Below are 14763 nucleotides of genomic sequence, written 5' to 3'. Positions count from 1 at the left end.
TCTTAATAATAACGTCGAGTCAGAGCAATGTACGTCAATCCCTACCATCACTGATTACCCTCCTTATGTCTGCAAATGCAGCGTCTTTCCACACTTTCCCTCAACTGACCCCTCAAGAGAAAACTGATATAAGACGTGTAAAGGGCCAGGTTCATCTTCATTCATTCTGCCGTGACATCAATCTGAATTCCACGTTCTGCGAAACCCAGATATCTTGCGCGGAATGTAGAAGGTAATTCAAGAATGCTGAAAGAAATATCAATATCCAAACCAACTCATATCAGACTCAAACTAAAATGTGACAAGAAGACGCCATGTAGCTCCTGTCGTGCGTTCTCAAACGTTTCGAACGTTTCATTTCTTCATTGACTTGAGTGACCGCCCAGTTCGGAGAGGATGCGGATCGGTGTGTCCAACCGGTCAGGACGCTTCCCGTAGTTTCGGACCATTACTGAACTGTACATGCCTAGGGACGCTCACTAATACCCCTGGAAAACGGTACGCATCCATTAGTACCTCTACAATTCAGACTATGCTCACATAGTCATGAAACAGAATGGTAGTTTCTGACACTACTGCGCTCCATAAGAAGATCGAAGAAATGGGCCAGCGTATCCGTCAACTCGAGGATGCTCTCGCTATCTTGCAAAGTTCCATATCCGCCGAACGGCATCCTCTCCTCCGGGAGGAATACCTAAAGATCAAGTTTCCCCCAGCGCTTTCAGATACAAACCTCGTCAAGGAAGAGAAGGAGGGCTCGAATTCCCAAGATGTGGAATTATCCGATGCACTGGGGACGCTCACACTTGGAGAGTACGGCGATACGAGGTATCTGGGGAGATCAGCCGGGTCTGAGGTACTAATTTCGCTATTAATGACATTCACTTACCATCTAACTCCCGTTCTCTTACGGAAGAGTCTTCTAGTATGTTTGTAATCTTTCACAAGCTGAGGACCATACTCATCAATCTGTAGGGTGTAGCGGCTGAGTTACATACAACTGAATCCAGACCAACAAGTTATACGTTCGTCTCCGAAGAAGTAGCCCAACTTTCGTATTCTTTCCCGTTCGGTGGGGGCACCTGGAACGTCCCACATTCACTTAGATTGATACTAAGTTTTCTACCACCCAAGCTACGAGCTTGGTCTCTCTGCGAAACCTACCTGGCTCAAGGAACGATCACAACAAAAGTTGTGCTTCGGGACGAGCTAATTGACGAAATTCTTACACCCGTGTATCGATACGTTGAATCATTCGCTTCAAATGAAGATCAAGACGAAGAAGCAATTCCTGTCTCCCCACATCGTCTTGCTATACTCTATCTTGTCTTTGCACTTGGATCTCTTTGGGACCTCACTATACCCCCGTATAGCGTTGAAGCAGAAAACTTTTTTGAATTAGGGCGGGCATGCCTTTCCCTACGCAACGTTTTTGGCTCGCTGGAGATAGGGACAGTGCAAGCATTGGCATTAGCGAGTTTGTATCACTCCCATGGCGGACCTAGGCTTTCACCCGAGACTGCTTGGTGTTTGATGGGGTTGTGTGCGAGATTACTTTACAGGGTCAGTGAGCCTTTTTATGTTTTCCTCTAAACATTATCGTCCCATGTTGCGTCCATGGTTCTAGCTAGGACTCCGTAAGTAAGATCTCTTTGGATCAGCAATCCAATGATTGCTGACGACGGTCTAGATTCAGAAAGCCCACAATGGCACCTAGAACCCAAACTTGTTCAGCGTCGCAGGACTCTATTCTGGGAGATTTTCACGCTTGATACATTCTTCGTGAGCTCTTCCGAATTCTCTCTTTACATCATCATGGTTCATTTTCATCTAGAGCCTGAATCTCGGGAGACCACCTTCGATGAACATATCATTCGTAGACTGCCCTCTCCCCGATGAGGACCCGACTATGGACGAGGAACGAGAAAGATGTAAGTCCGTATCTTGGATATCACTTTGTAGCTGTTCACATTGTATCATCAGGTATGCGTTGGGGATGGAAGTTCGCCAAAGATGTGGTTGTATCTGTTTCTGCCGCAACGCTGACTCCAAAGATTCCTGAATACGATGTCATACTCGAATTGGACAAAAAGCTCCGGCAACAAGGAATGCCGCCTGATTATAACTACGCAACAGATACCTGTTTCCAGCCGAGAGGATTGTTAATGAGCGCTTTTAGTTGCGTTACTACGCCCTGTTCATTCCGTGCTTGCTGACATTCTTATTTGAATTGTAGCATGGTTGCACATCCACCGGTCATTCTTTGTCAAAGCTATACTTGACTTCCCCCACAACCCTATGAGCAGTCCTTACGCGCCATCATTCTTGGCCGCTTACAGGGCTGCCACGATGATCATCCAGCTGGATGTGAAGTGGTTTTCCAAACATCCAGCATTGATGAGCAGATCCTTTATGATTTTCAATAGCTGTAAGTGGTCCTACGTTCATGAACAAAGCGATATTCAAAGACGCTCAACGCATAGTATTCACTGCCGGGGTGGTTGTTGGATCAATTGTCACTCGTTGCCCCAACTCTCCTCTGGCATCAAGGGCCTTCATAGAGCTCGGGCTTACTGTTGAGATGTTCTCAATGATGCACGAATGCTCAAGTCGTGCTAGAGCTGCACACACCATTCTCAAGAAATTTCACGACAAGGCGGGGCGAACATTCAGCCTGACGAAGGGACAAGGACAAACCCAGGCTGTGGAAGATCTCGGTGACTTTGGAATTCCTCTAGATGACGAGCTAGAGATATTTGCTGGGTACACGAAATTAAGGATGAGCAAAACTCTGTCAGGACGTACTCCTGATGGTATGTCGTGCTCGCCAAACAAGGATGGAGCTGGCAGCAAGTCAGAATCTTTAGGTGAAAGTGGGAGCAAGGTCAGAGGCGTGTCTTCGTCACCACAAGACGAGATCTTGGCTACTTACGGTGGCGATCCGTTTACTCTGTCCATGTTTTCGACGGCCGGGCACGTTCAACAGTGTGAGCCCGTTGAAGCTCCAGCGATGGGTGTCTATCCTGAATCTGATACGAACATGGGCGGCTGGAGCCCAATGTTTCCTACCTCAACCGCGGAGATGTCGATGGCAGGTGATTCTGGTATGGAAGCACAGTGGCTCATGTTCATGCAGAGCGAGGGTATTCTAGATGGGAACGGTTATTTGAATACGTCCACATCGTAGCATAGAATACATTTGTTCCGATTTGAAGAACGTCCAAGAAACCTTTGCAGAAAGTATGTTATTCACCACGACCATCATTTCAGCCGGCATACGGGGTCTTGAGGTCTCGCGGAGTAGAGGTCTTTGTGAGGTTCAGAGGCGTAGCGATTGCCACGATCTGGTTCTATTGCGATGAAACCTGGCTTGCGAACACCCAGTATTCCCCATGAGGGAAGACAGACGAGGCGAGATCCAGGCATGACATACACCGCACAAGGAAAAGTGTGCGAACGACATCTATCTTGGTCTAGAGCGCCAAGCGTCGTCCAACTGGTCTATATAACCCTGCACCTCTTTCACTGCATTTTTTCGGTCTCTTCGCGCGGCTTCCCAAGTAGGCTCGGGCGAAACAGCATCTAAGCGCAGCAGAGATTGCAGGAGCAATTCTGAGAGACGCATATGCTCTTTCTCCGTTGGATGATTGACGAACGATTGCAGGTCCAGTACGAGAGTGGAACGAACAGAGCTGAGTTCATCGACGATACGAGTAACAGTATTCTGTTCTGATTTGGATATCGATGAAGTAGCAGGGGTAGGGACGGTGACTTTGGGTATAATGGCTATCGTAGAATTGTGTTTGATATGATACGCAGATACTGAACGTGTTCGACGTGAGTGCGGGCGGTAAAGAGAAGGGGAAGTGACTCGCACGGGGAGCATTATCGTCCTTCATAACAGCACCTTTGTGAATCATTTTGAATTCATTGCAGCCAGTCCAGTCCTTCACAATCTGTTTCAGCGCTGCAAGTTTTTCATCGTAGCCCGGGGGGTTCGTCAACACTCGACGGTCGTTGCCGCATGTGAGGGTAAGAGGCATGAAAATTGAGTTACATAATCAGAGTGGAGGGTTGCAATGAGCGGTCGAACTACAAGCAGTCTGCTCGCTCACCAGCGACAACAGCAGCCCGCCTCGACGCCCATACCCCCTTCTTTGCAAGCCAAGTTAGCTGCATTTGCCAATCGTCAATCGCCCAGCATCGATCAGGCAACAAGTGGTCTCCACAATGTCAATATCAATGACCACCCATCCTCCTCAACACCCCCCTCACATCCAGCTCTTCGAGCAGCTGCTTCCTATCCACCCCCTACATCGGCTTTTTCTACAAGGCCAGCTTTAGGCGCAGCAAAGCCAGCTGGTTTAGCTGCAAGGCGAGCTAAAGCAGCGTTTAATGTCCGTGACATCAATCCGAATGCTCTCCCTACCCCTGCTAGCGGAGGGGCAAGTGCTGCCGGATTGGGCGCAGGTCGGCCTCAGCTTCCGCCGCAGCAAGAGGTCAAGAGAGGACCGTTGGCTACTGCTTCTTTCGGAAGTTCGTTTGCAAGCTTCTCCAAGATCGTGTACGCTTTCCCCCCAGTCCCCGAAAACTCACCCCTCATGCTATTTTTACGTTGATCTAGCGATCCTTCGGGCGTTCTCAATTTCTCAGGAAAAGCCGTTCTACACGCATCCGGAGTCAATTTCTCCAATGGTGCCTCCTTCTCCATCAACATGGATCAGCTCGAGCTCCATGATGAACTGGGGAGAGGCAACTATGGTACCGTCAAGAAAATCCTCCACAAACCTACAAACGTGGAGATGGCCATGAAAGTAAGCGAGCTTTTTTCTGTTTTCGAGATCTTCTTCGTCGATGTCTTATCATGCCCGAAGGAAATACGACTCGAATTAGACCAGTCTAAATTGAATGCTATCATTATGGAGCTTGACATTCTCCACCGATCTTCCGCTATATCTGAACACATTGTTGAGTTTTATGGCGCCTTCTTCATCGAATCCTGCGTCTACTACTGTATGGAGTATATGGACGCAGGCTCTCTCGCGAAACTACTCGGCAATCAACATGGTGAAACCCTCACAATCTCGAAGAAAAACGAAGAGCCACAAACATTGACCTGGCCCGGAGTCCCAGAACCCGTCTTAGCACGAATAGCACAATCCATGGTCAAAGGATTGAAATTTCTGAAGGACGACCTCGGAGTTATTCACCGAGACGTCAAGCCGACCAATGTGTTAGCCAACAGGAAAGGGCAGATTAAACTCTGCGATTTCGGTGTGTCGGGGCAGTTGGAAAAGTCTCTCGCGAAGACGAATATTGGTTGTCAGAGTTACATGGCGCCAGAAAGAATCAAGGGAGAGTCACAAGGTCATTCTGCAACTGCCACCTACACCGTCCAATCCGACGTATGGTCCCTGGGACTCTCCGTTATTGAAATTGCCATCGGCTCATACCCATATCCGCCTGAATCATACTCGAATGTTTTTGCACAGCTTACAGCTATTGTGCACGACGATCCGCCCGAACTACCAGACGAAATATACTCGGAGGAAGCGAGACAATGGGTTGCAAGCTGTCTGCGTAAGCAACCAGAGGATAGGGCGACGTATGCGGAGTTGTTAGAGGACCAATGGTTAACGCCCGTCAAAGCGGATGAAGTAAACATGGTAAAGTGGGTAGAGGACTGCTTGCGTTTCAGGGAAGCAAAACTCGCTGCAGCCCAGAGTGGTATTCACAGAACGGCTAGCGCGCCTGCGCCTGCCTAGACTCGTAGCGTCGACGGTGCAATTCTTCTCTTTTTTATGTTTTGTGTGCGGCATAAGGTTTCAGAGTTGATCGAACGCCGCGAATGGGGGGTTATGCTAGTCGCGAGGAGGATTTCGATGCAAACAACAGAAAAACGATGAACTTGAGATGAATAGTGCCAAGAACGTTATAACATGCAAACTACAACCCGAAGCCCACGCCAGGTCGATTAGGACGCAAATACATACGATCAACAGAGTTTTTCTCTGGATTCATTGCTTCCACTTCACAATCACCTCACGCTTTCGAAGTCAGTCCATCTGGATCGCTGGTCGTATCCGGCCTCCCACCTGTAACACAAGTTCAGCCTAATGTTCACACTCCGGCTAGCTGCAGACCACAACCTGACAAAATAAGAGTTTTTACGTTCTAACTTCCCTCCTTACTGCCTTACTTGTTTTTACGTTCTGCTCCTAATTTCTCTTCCCACCGCCAGATTATGATTTCACGGTACACGTACCACTCTTTTTTAGAATTAAATTTCTTCTCAAGTGACCAATACAAAGATGTAATACAATATAGGAAACATGCACATATCGTACACAGTCTCGTAACATACAAGGTATACTTAGTTTTCGTGGATTGTTCTCATCCACCTCTAATTACCATACACGAGAACTGAACTAGATCAGAAACTTCCCTCGACCATCCATTTCTCGTTTCCCCACTCAATTTCCTGTCTCAAAACCCCAGTCAAAAGTAACTCCTGCGTATAGATCTTATGACCTTTCTGAGCAATCGGGCCCCACACATTGGCATCCTCGGGGCACGATATCACATGTCGCATCGCAGGACTGATTTCAATTATTCGGGGGGTTGGAGTTTGCGAAGTAAACTGTAGCGAAGCATCATTAATGATCGGAAAACTCGTAGGAGAGTTGAAGGTAGGTACCTGTCCACCGCAAGCTGTGACGACGTTCTTCAACATTTTAACGTCTGCAGGAACCCTATGAGTGACATAGAATATATGTCGTTCTAGCAGTCTATTCTTTTCTTCTTTACTCTTCCGAGCACGTTCTAAAGACACCTTCAGGTTCATATCATATTTAGCTTCTCCCTCTGGGTCATGAAGAATATACTTTTCTTCCGCTGCGAACATCATATTAAAGGGTCACATAACCGAAACAAGAGACGAGATAACGCACGTAATAATCTCCTCGCGTTGGCACACTCAATAGCCCACTTTTCGGAAACAATATATGCTCCTATAGCAACTGCGCACAGAAACTTTTCTGTGCGTACGAGGGATTTCACTATCAAATGAGTGCAATCCCAAGGCTTCGAGGCCATTGCCATCTTCACCCCGAGCTTGAACAACATCTTGCACGAGTAAACTTCAGTTTATAGTATTAACACAATGTAAAGAAACTAACCTTTGAGACCTCATCCCTCAAAGTCACCTGCGTTGTCAACATTCGGATCTCTGTCATCATCTCGACCTTGCGCTTTTTCTGTCTGCTTGATATTTCCGCGTCAGTTTCCTCAACTTCGACCTTATCTAATCTATCCCTGTCAATTTTGGACCCGGCTTTCCTCTTTCCACCGTGATACGTAGCGGTGGTAACATTTCCTTCCTCTCCTTCATCGTCCACTTCCAGTTTCTTTCCTTTCTTCGACTTCACGAGTCCTCGCTCCACCTCATCCTCTGCATCGATGAACTTCCTTTTTCCTTTCTGCTTCTGCAGCTTGCCGGACGTAGACGGTGGATCCACTTCTGATTCACCCTCCTCTTCGGCGGAATGTATCCTTGATGCTCGACGGACATTATGCGGCTCGTCTACCAAAGAGAAAGCACCCAAACTTTTCCTTCCTCCCTTCGTTTTCGAATTCTTCAACTGCTGCTGGTAGCTCAAAACGTCTGGCATAACTTGATTGTGCAGTTTTTCAGTCGCTTTTGTGGCTGCAGACCGTTTAACCCTCGTGGTGGCGGACGAAACCGGTGGAGATGACGGAGGTATCGAAGCTTTCGAATTTCGTTTCCGATTTCCTTGTTCTTTAGCGGCTACATGAATGCTCTCGCTTTTCGTCAACCGTTGACCAGGTGGCGAAGTAATGGACTGGAGTGTAGGGACAACGACGTCAACCATGCTTCTCGTAGGGGAGACACTGATTCCGATACGACTTGATCCCTCGCCCTTGTTGTGTTTTGACGACGATTTCCCTGGCGACAGCTCATCTTCACTCCTCCATTCATTCGACATGATCTGAATTTTCTTTCTATGTGGGAACCTCTTCTGCGGCGGGGAGGACAGTGGACTGTCATCGTCGCTTGAAACAAGAAGTGTCACCTTTCCCTTGCTGACCCCCGAGTTAGAGGCTTTCCTGGTCACTACCTGCGCAACTTTATTCTCTTTTTCTTGATCTACTTCCATCGATAGACCGTCGTCTTCCTGACTGACCAAATTTCGAGATCGGGTTGCTCGACCGTAGACTTTGGACAGTCGTTTCTCAAAAGGTTCGTCGTCTTCCGCAGCAGCCTTTTCTTCTGGTTCTTTCTTACGATGAGAACGAGATGACAGAGTCTTAGTCTGTTTCGACGCAGATTTCGAGGCAGGGGATTTTGCAAGTTTCATTGGCGATGTTCTCGGTGTTATGGGTCCGTCCACATCCATATCATGATCAGCCGCCCCCCCATCGACGTCCACGGGGCCAGGTTCAATGAAATTTGCGACTTCTGTAGCATCCCTTGCGCTATTCTCCGTTCCGGGAGGTATCCCAATGGCAACGTCATTGCCTAAGACCACCAGTTCTGCTTCCTGCTCCTCGACTTCTGCCTTTACAATTTCCTCTAAATCCTCTACTGCCTTTGAAACCCCACGCTGGCCTAGACAGGTGTAGAAGTCGAATCCTGGTGGATGAGCCAGATATTTCTCCAGTCCAGTTGTGAGATTGCGCCATTGTACAAAACAATCTTCCAACCAAAGGTGGTTTACGATGGGAATCGACCATGCGAGTGCTCGTTCTGCTTTAGCCCCGTTGTGCACTCTGAAAGAAAGGACTTAATGTTGTCGAGAAAAGACAAGTCTGAACGTGTCGTACTCAGCGGCTACAAGCACTGTGTTGCGATTTGACATCGTTGGGGTGAATTGGGCACCCATAGCAGCAATGAGCCGCTTGAGATATTCACGAGCTTCTCCTGTATAATTCGATATCGTGATTTGCTTCAAAAGATGTTAATACAAAAGCCTTGCGAAGTAAGTGGTGACATACGTGGCTGGTAAAATTTTCAATAGGTTTGGAAGGGTACGGATAATGAAGCAACTGATCTAGCGGTCGGGTCAAGACTCCTGTGGATTGTACGTGAAAAAGCCATTGCAGAGTCCCTATCGTCTTTCCTGTTTTCACGGCCTAACACAGATGTTGAGCGTCCTTTCTGCGGCGAACATACAGAGACATACTTTGAAATATCCTGCACCACCACGAAATCTAGTTATGAAAATGTCACATTCGTCAACTTTTACCAGTTCGTCTTCCATCTTCTTGTGCTTGACCACTTTACCGCCGGCTCTCCTGATACCACTCTCGACTGCCACTATTCTGTCTCCAAGTTCCAGCGTCCTACTCAACAAAACCCGCCGCCCTCCGTACACTGCATTTCCGGATGTATTTGGAATATCAGAGTCAGAATCCCATGCAGCTGTCTTGAACAGCGCCTCCTTAGCTGGATCCGAACTTTTCACTTTCTTCACGACTTCTTGTTGCTTCTGCTTTCCCCGCTTGAGCACCAGCGGATCCGGCCACTCGTACGGTGATGTGTCCAGATTTCGTACTCCCAGTTTGACTGAGTCATCGAACCAATGAGGGGTAACAATCTTCATACCACTCTCTGCCTGAAATTCCATCGCATTCTGATAATCGATAGAACCATCGTGAAGCGTAAACAAGTGTGTAGCGTCCTTGGTGTACTGCCTCCGCCATTGACCACCAAGAGCAACTATACCAGCAGAAAGGACTTCCAAGTCAACTGGTAACAACTGTTCCTCCAGGCATATGACTGAGTATTATATTCGCGAAGAGGGAGCATGGTGATTTATCTCACATTTGTAGCGCATGCAATAATGCCGGAAAATATCATTCCCGGATCTGCTGAGTAAAACGCAGGACTAAATTGGGGTGCTTTAGGTTCAGACAGATAATTAAACACTTGGGTAAGTCTATCGACGTACTCTTGTAGCTTGCCCAGCGTGATCGAACGTGTAGCCCATAAATCCTGATTGAATGGTAAGCATCTTCTCAGACTTTCAACAAAGAAACATACCGAGACCACAACCATATTCTCACCAGCTTCCTTGTACCCTTCAAACACGGAGGAGTCGGTAATAACGTGCGTGCAGTTCGTTAGTGAATCGACACATTTTGCACCATTCTGATCGAGTTCTTTTCTGAGTTCTTGATACTTTTTCGTGGGGAAAGATTCAGAGAGGTAGTATCGGACTTCTGCGAACAACATGGTAGTTGCGCGTCAACAAACGCGAGAATGTCACACGTGTGTATCCCTATCACATGACAGCGTTACGCCGGCGGCTTCGCACGGGGGCTCTTCCGATTCTTCCGCTTGATAACGTGGACCGTCAACGGGTCCTAAGTATAGGCTTACTCTATGCAGTCTATGCAGTCTATGCAAAGCCCAAAATTGCTGTACAACCTAAATTCCACAAGTACCTTGTTTACAAACAGAGTTCAGACACAAATTACCACTGCCTCAATGATAAACACGGCAATCGAGACAGGGTGTTAGTAAACAACACAGCGTAACCAACACAAGGATATGAACTTTCATCGAGGACGTGGAAACCTCGCCGAACCTTGAATCGTTCAAAGCTTCGTACCAGGACCCGATGATTGTATAGACCCTGGAAACCGCTGAGGTGCGGGCCAGCCATCCTGAGAGTCTTGAACTCTTCGAATCACTTGAGCGTTCCGGTCCATCAATATCGCGTGTACCTATAATCCCCAGGTCATCATATGAAGGAGTGGGCTTGCGTGAAATTCATTACCTGCATGCGAAGCCCGTGCATATTTGCCTTCAGAGACATAATCTCTTCGTTGATCCTGAAAGTCTCATTGGTCAACGCAATATCGTTCCTTCGTCCCAGGGAATCTAGCGAAGTGGAAATTGTGACAATAGATTGTCGAAGCGCCTCCAGCGAACCTTCTAAAGTCGTGCTGAGATTCAAGGGTGCGACAGCATTATGGAGATTTTGCCGTATTCCCGTATTGTTAACTGTGAATGATTCCCAGCCTTGACTGGAAGTCGTCGAGGAAATGGATGGGACTCTTGGAGGTGCAGGTAATCGGGGTAGATCAGGTAGATCCTCGTTCGGAAAGAACGATGCGAGAATATCGGGATGTTCTGAGGGTACCGACGACGGACCGACCGGGTTGTCACCAACTTGTTCATCACTACCATTTTGAGATGTCGATGCACTTGAAGGTTGAAGGTCGAAAGGCAGCTCAGTCGGCAAGTGAAGCTGAGGATGCAAGTTCAGGGAGTAATGATACCAAGGCCCCAACGCTATCTTTGCAGCTTGTAATTCGCATCCAGCCATCCTCAACAGTGCCTCCAGAGTGTCCACCCGACGTTTCAAAACAGCGTTCTCATCCTCCAAGGCTGTTATTCGGGCCTTGTTGATTGCGAAAAAACCGCTTATTGCGTGGTATGCACAAGATGTCAAGTGTGCGGAAAGTTCACTCCTTTTACCCTCCCAAGCGCACCCATCGATGTCATGAGTGCAAGCCACGGTTATTTCCTGACAGACTACCAAGTGGGATGCTTGCATAGAGTGTTCTAGTTCCGATTCGCAGAACTCGCACGTCGTGAATCTGCCCGAACACGCCGAACCGTGAGCCTAGAGTATATATTAGCATCAAGCTGGCATGGGATGCCTAGAACCACCCGCCTTCAACCCTATGCTTTGTATATCTTCACCGCACTTGTTACATAGCATGGTTTTGTGTGAGTCACGATGTTGATTGGCGTCCTTCCGAAAGATCATTTCCTTGCAGTCCTGGTCCGGACAAGGAATGCTTTCGAAAGGGCAAGAATTTGAGATGTGGACAGGCATCAGCTGTCGCTGACATGTATGCATGCAACCTAAATGCCTGTTCACGCACTCCACAAGGAGTTCATCGACAAGCTGTGTTTTGTGAGAGACAATTCGACAGAAACGGCCTTTATCGACGCACAGATCTAATGATGGGTCCTGCTGGCTGCAAATTCGCCTCACGCAATGGTAATCTATCGATCGGGCATTGTGATGTAGTCTCCAGAGACTTTGTGATACAGTCTCGACAGAAAGTATGTGCGCAAGTTGTGGTAGTGTAAGGATATATGAACGGCATGCTGGCAAAAACAAGTTGGTTTATGTTGGGGGACTAGACAGACCATGTAACCATACCGACATATGCAACATACCTGCACGCATCGTTAGACATATTGCAGATGAATACTCATACTTCAGCTTACCAGATTAGCGTTGACGGGATCTATGTAATTGTAGGTAGCCATTCGTGTGACGTACGGAAAGGCAAGGGATATACTGGGACAGAAGAGACCGCGAGAACCTGTAGATGTGACCGTGACCCGGGCATGCCGGTCATCTCTACCAATTCTTCTGACTTGGCTTCTCATATCTACATCTACATCATGTCTGCTCTGACACTTTCCTCCAAAGTAAAGCTCTCGTCTGGTTGGTCGGCTACTCGGGTCAACTTTCTGAAGAGATTGAACTTGAACACCTAGGGTACTTTATGCCTATTCTAGGCTTTGGCGTTTATCAGAATTATGACGCTCGGCCGTCAACACTCGAGGCATTCAAAGCTGGATACAGGTATTTGGATTTGCGAGGAGTCCACAATTTTGCATCTTCATATATTCTATCAGACACATCGATTCTGCACAGGCGTACCGGAATGAAGCAGCAGTGGGTCAAGCAGTCCGCGAGAGTGGACTGGACCGAGCAGAAGTATTTATCAGTGAGTTCCTCCGAGTCGGCGGTCCTCTCTTCGCTGAAAACGATGCGGTCAAGCCACGAAATGTGCATCTAAGTCTCACGGTTACGAGAATACATTGAAAGGTGTTGACGAATCTCTGCAACGCTTCGGATTTGGTAAGATTTTTCCTCATACCCCTAGCAGTATCGAGCCGACATAATGACAGACTACATCGACCTATTTCTTATCCATGATCCCTTATCTGGTGCGGAGAAACGCCTCGCTACATATAAGGCCCTTCAAGAAGCGAAGGCTGCCGGGAAAATCAGGACAGTCGGGGTGTCTAATTAGTAATTTTAGTTATTCTCATTTCAATTTGCCGCTCCTGAAGTATGACTAGTGGAGTCAAGCATCTAGAGGAGATTCGGAACGCGGGTTTCGAAATGCCATCTGTGAATCAAGTAGAGGTATGAACCTTCGCCTACTTTTCTTCTCTGCGCTGACGATATACGGAAAGCTTCACCCCCTCTGCCAACAGCGTCCGATTGTCGGATACTGTCAAAAGCATAACATTGTCGTTGAGGCTTACTGTCCCATTATCAGGGGTAAGCTAGACCACGAAGTGATCACGTCCATTGCAACCAAGGCAAGTAGTCCCTCCGGCGATGCTGCAGGAACCTTCAGCATACTTATTGATATCTAGTATAAACGCGACCAGGCTCAGATTGCTTTGCGATGGTCTTTGCAAAAAGGGTATGGGTGCATGATTATGTTTGTTGAAGATGGTATGGTTAACCTTTTCTGAGAGAAGGTTCTCTCCTCTTCCAAAGAGCGCGACCCCCTCTCGCATTCATTCAAATGCCCAGCTCTACGATTTTGTTCTTGGCGCCGAAGATATGGAACGTTTGGATTCCTTGGACCGTGGTAAGGGTGGTGCGGTTAGCTGGAATCCAGTAGACGCGGATTAACGATGTCAAGGTCAACCCGTACTGGATGATAGGTTTCAATGTGCTTCAAAAGAATCATACGATACCTACCTCTTGAGATTGTACAAGCCACTCAGCAGAGGATCTCACGATCACCCTATGATGACCGCTAGGCTATTGTCTGTAAAGGCTGCGTCGAATTTAATAATCGTGTCTTCGAGAGCAAGATGCTCCATTCTGGAGACCAAATGCCTCCCTTCCCTGGACAGATCTGAAGAAATTGAAGGACCCGGGTGCAGATGAGAGCACCTAGATGCCAATGGGGAGAGAATGTTCCATAGCTCGTTTACCGATTCATCTGGGATGATAAAGCAGTGAGTAGATTTTTCGAATTGAGACTTGCATGTTGTTGACGACTACTCTGTTCGAAAACCTGATAAGTACCAGTGGTAGCCATCAGCTCACTCACGAGAATTTCTGGACCAAGACGCCATTCACACCCGGAACGGGGAAACCTCACTGCCGCGGCATCATAAGGTGCTCTGTTATACGAAACCTCCAAGGGGTCAACAGGGTATGGACGGAGTGAGTCATAGCACCGTCAGATTCAAAGTTTTCTTGTTTGTCAAGGCAAGATGTCATATTCTCATTGCTGTACGGGCGGGCCTGCTGTTGATCGTGAACTCCCACCAATGAACGATACTCTTCTACTACTTCCCGGTAGCATAGTATGGCCACTGACATCGTCAGTCACGGCGTTTGATTTTAGTGGCCTGGGTATGGGGTCTTCAGCGGCATTGGGAGTCACAAAATTGTACAAAATCAATGGAGGCCAATTAAGGCAATTCTGCTCTCACTCCCCTCGACGTCCATGAAGCCTGGATGGTGATTGGATCTTCCATTGGCGGAGAACAATAACAGTAAATGGATTTTGTTGGTACTTGCGCGGGCACAGCTCGGGGACAGGTCTGGCATCACGTCTTCCACTTCCGGGTGGCTTTCGTCGAAAGAATCAAGATTAGCTTTGGTCAGTCTGGTGCAGTCGACGAGTAGACCTTATTTGTATGTAAGGTCAAGAGACGGACGGATGGTTTAAACC

The 14763-nt window shown here is 47.7% G+C and overlaps 7 protein-coding genes across 7 annotated transcripts; 4 read left to right on the top strand and 3 right to left on the bottom strand.

Annotated features, from left to right (window-relative positions):
• The first annotated feature begins 45 nt into the window (after positions 1-45).
• Positions 46-4042, top strand: E1B28_000639 (uncharacterized protein). The gene is made up of 14 exons (XM_043146493.1): positions 46-149; positions 210-232; positions 285-328; positions 387-419; positions 471-498; positions 556-856; positions 917-925; positions 976-1563; positions 1628-1637; positions 1691-1782; positions 1835-1931; positions 1984-2178; positions 2237-2428; positions 2484-4042. The coding sequence occupies exons 1-14, from the start codon at positions 66-68 to the stop codon at positions 3185-3187; spliced, it is 2400 nt and encodes a 799-aa protein (XP_043015196.1). The 5' UTR covers positions 46-65; the 3' UTR covers positions 3188-4042.
• E1B28_000638 (uncharacterized protein) lies at positions 3464-4043 on the bottom strand (the record flags this gene model as incomplete). Its single annotated transcript, XM_043146492.1, has 2 exons — positions 3464-3822; positions 3878-4043. The coding sequence occupies 2 exons, from the start codon at positions 4041-4043 to the stop codon at positions 3464-3466; spliced, it is 525 nt and encodes a 174-aa protein (XP_043015195.1).
• Positions 4044-4079: 36 nt separating this feature from the next.
• E1B28_000637 (uncharacterized protein) lies at positions 4080-4619 on the top strand (the record flags this gene model as incomplete). The annotated part of the gene is made up of 1 exon (XM_043146491.1): positions 4080-4619. The coding sequence occupies one exon, from the start codon at positions 4080-4082 to the stop codon at positions 4617-4619; it is 540 nt and encodes a 179-aa protein (XP_043015194.1).
• Positions 4620-4808: 189 nt separating this feature from the next.
• Positions 4809-5765, top strand: E1B28_000636 (uncharacterized protein; the record flags this gene model as incomplete). The annotated part of the gene is made up of 2 exons (XM_043146490.1): positions 4809-4814; positions 4875-5765. 2 exons carry the CDS (start codon positions 4809-4811, stop codon positions 5763-5765), a joined length of 897 nt encoding a protein of 298 aa, XP_043015193.1.
• A 668-nt stretch (positions 5766-6433) lies between these two features.
• E1B28_000635 (uncharacterized protein) lies at positions 6434-10273 on the bottom strand (the record flags this gene model as incomplete). Its single annotated transcript, XM_043146489.1, has 10 exons — positions 10064-10273; positions 9972-10015; positions 9845-9908; positions 9204-9779; positions 9016-9153; positions 8845-8966; positions 7179-8790; positions 6951-7125; positions 6698-6894; positions 6434-6640 (listed from the first exon to the last, which is right to left on the bottom strand). The coding sequence occupies exons 1-10, from the start codon at positions 10253-10255 to the stop codon at positions 6434-6436; spliced, it is 3327 nt and encodes a 1108-aa protein (XP_043015192.1). The 5' UTR covers positions 10256-10273.
• Positions 10274-10356: 83 nt separating this feature from the next.
• On the bottom strand, positions 10357-12363 carry E1B28_000634 (uncharacterized protein). Its single transcript, XM_043146488.1, has 6 exons — positions 12272-12363; positions 12204-12220; positions 11992-12148; positions 11706-11942; positions 10803-11654; positions 10357-10749 (listed from the first exon to the last, which is right to left on the bottom strand). Exons 1-6 carry the CDS (start codon positions 12311-12313, stop codon positions 10621-10623), a joined length of 1434 nt encoding a protein of 477 aa, XP_043015191.1. The 5' UTR covers positions 12314-12363; the 3' UTR covers positions 10357-10620.
• A 26-nt stretch (positions 12364-12389) lies between these two features.
• E1B28_000633 (uncharacterized protein) lies at positions 12390-14737 on the top strand. The gene is made up of 10 exons (XM_043146487.1): positions 12390-12494; positions 12548-12635; positions 12689-12780; positions 12834-12914; positions 12965-13088; positions 13139-13205; positions 13256-13384; positions 13442-13491; positions 13550-14038; positions 14106-14737. Exons 1-9 carry the CDS (start codon positions 12395-12397, stop codon positions 13704-13706), a joined length of 888 nt encoding a protein of 295 aa, XP_043015190.1. The 5' UTR covers positions 12390-12394; the 3' UTR covers positions 13707-14038; positions 14106-14737.
• The last annotated feature ends 26 nt before the right edge of the window (positions 14738-14763 follow it).

Source organism: Marasmius oreades, chromosome 1 (assembly GCF_018924745.1).
Source record: "Marasmius oreades isolate 03SP1 chromosome 1, whole genome shotgun sequence".
Lineage (NCBI taxonomy): Eukaryota > Fungi > Basidiomycota > Agaricomycetes > Agaricales > Marasmiaceae > Marasmius > Marasmius oreades.
This window is presented reverse-complemented; position numbering and strand designations above follow the sequence as displayed.

Excerpts from the sequence above, each read along its gene's own strand:
- E1B28_000639 (XM_043146493.1), top strand. The coding sequence starts at position 66 with ATGTCTGCAAATGCAGCGTCTTTCCACACTTTCCCTCAACTGACCCCT. Across the intron at positions 1,783-1,834 it reads TCACGCTTGATACATTCTTC|AGCCTGAATCTCGGGAGACC; the intron begins GTGAGCTCTTCC and ends ATTTTCATCTAG. Across the intron at positions 1,932-1,983 it reads GGACGAGGAACGAGAAAGAT|GTATGCGTTGGGGATGGAAG; the intron begins GTAAGTCCGTAT and ends TTGTATCATCAG.
- E1B28_000634 (XM_043146488.1), bottom strand. The coding sequence starts at position 12,313 with ATGGCTACCTACAATTACATAGATCCCGTCAACGCTAATCTG. Across the intron at positions 11,943-11,991 it reads CAGGACCCATCATTAGATCT|CTTGTCGATGAACTCCTTGT; the intron begins GTGCGTCGATAA and ends CACAAAACACAG. Across the intron at positions 10,750-10,802 it reads TGCACGGGCTTCGCATGCAG|GTACACGCGATATTGATGGA; the intron begins GTAATGAATTTC and ends TGGGGATTATAG.
- E1B28_000633 (XM_043146487.1), top strand. The coding sequence starts at position 12,395 with ATGCCGGTCATCTCTACCAATTCTTCTGACTTGGCTTCTCATATCTAC. Across the intron at positions 12,495-12,547 it reads CAAAGTAAAGCTCTCGTCTG|GGTACTTTATGCCTATTCTA; the intron begins GTTGGTCGGCTA and ends TTGAACACCTAG. Across the intron at positions 12,781-12,833 it reads CCGAGCAGAAGTATTTATCA|CCACGAAATGTGCATCTAAG; the intron begins GTGAGTTCCTCC and ends GATGCGGTCAAG.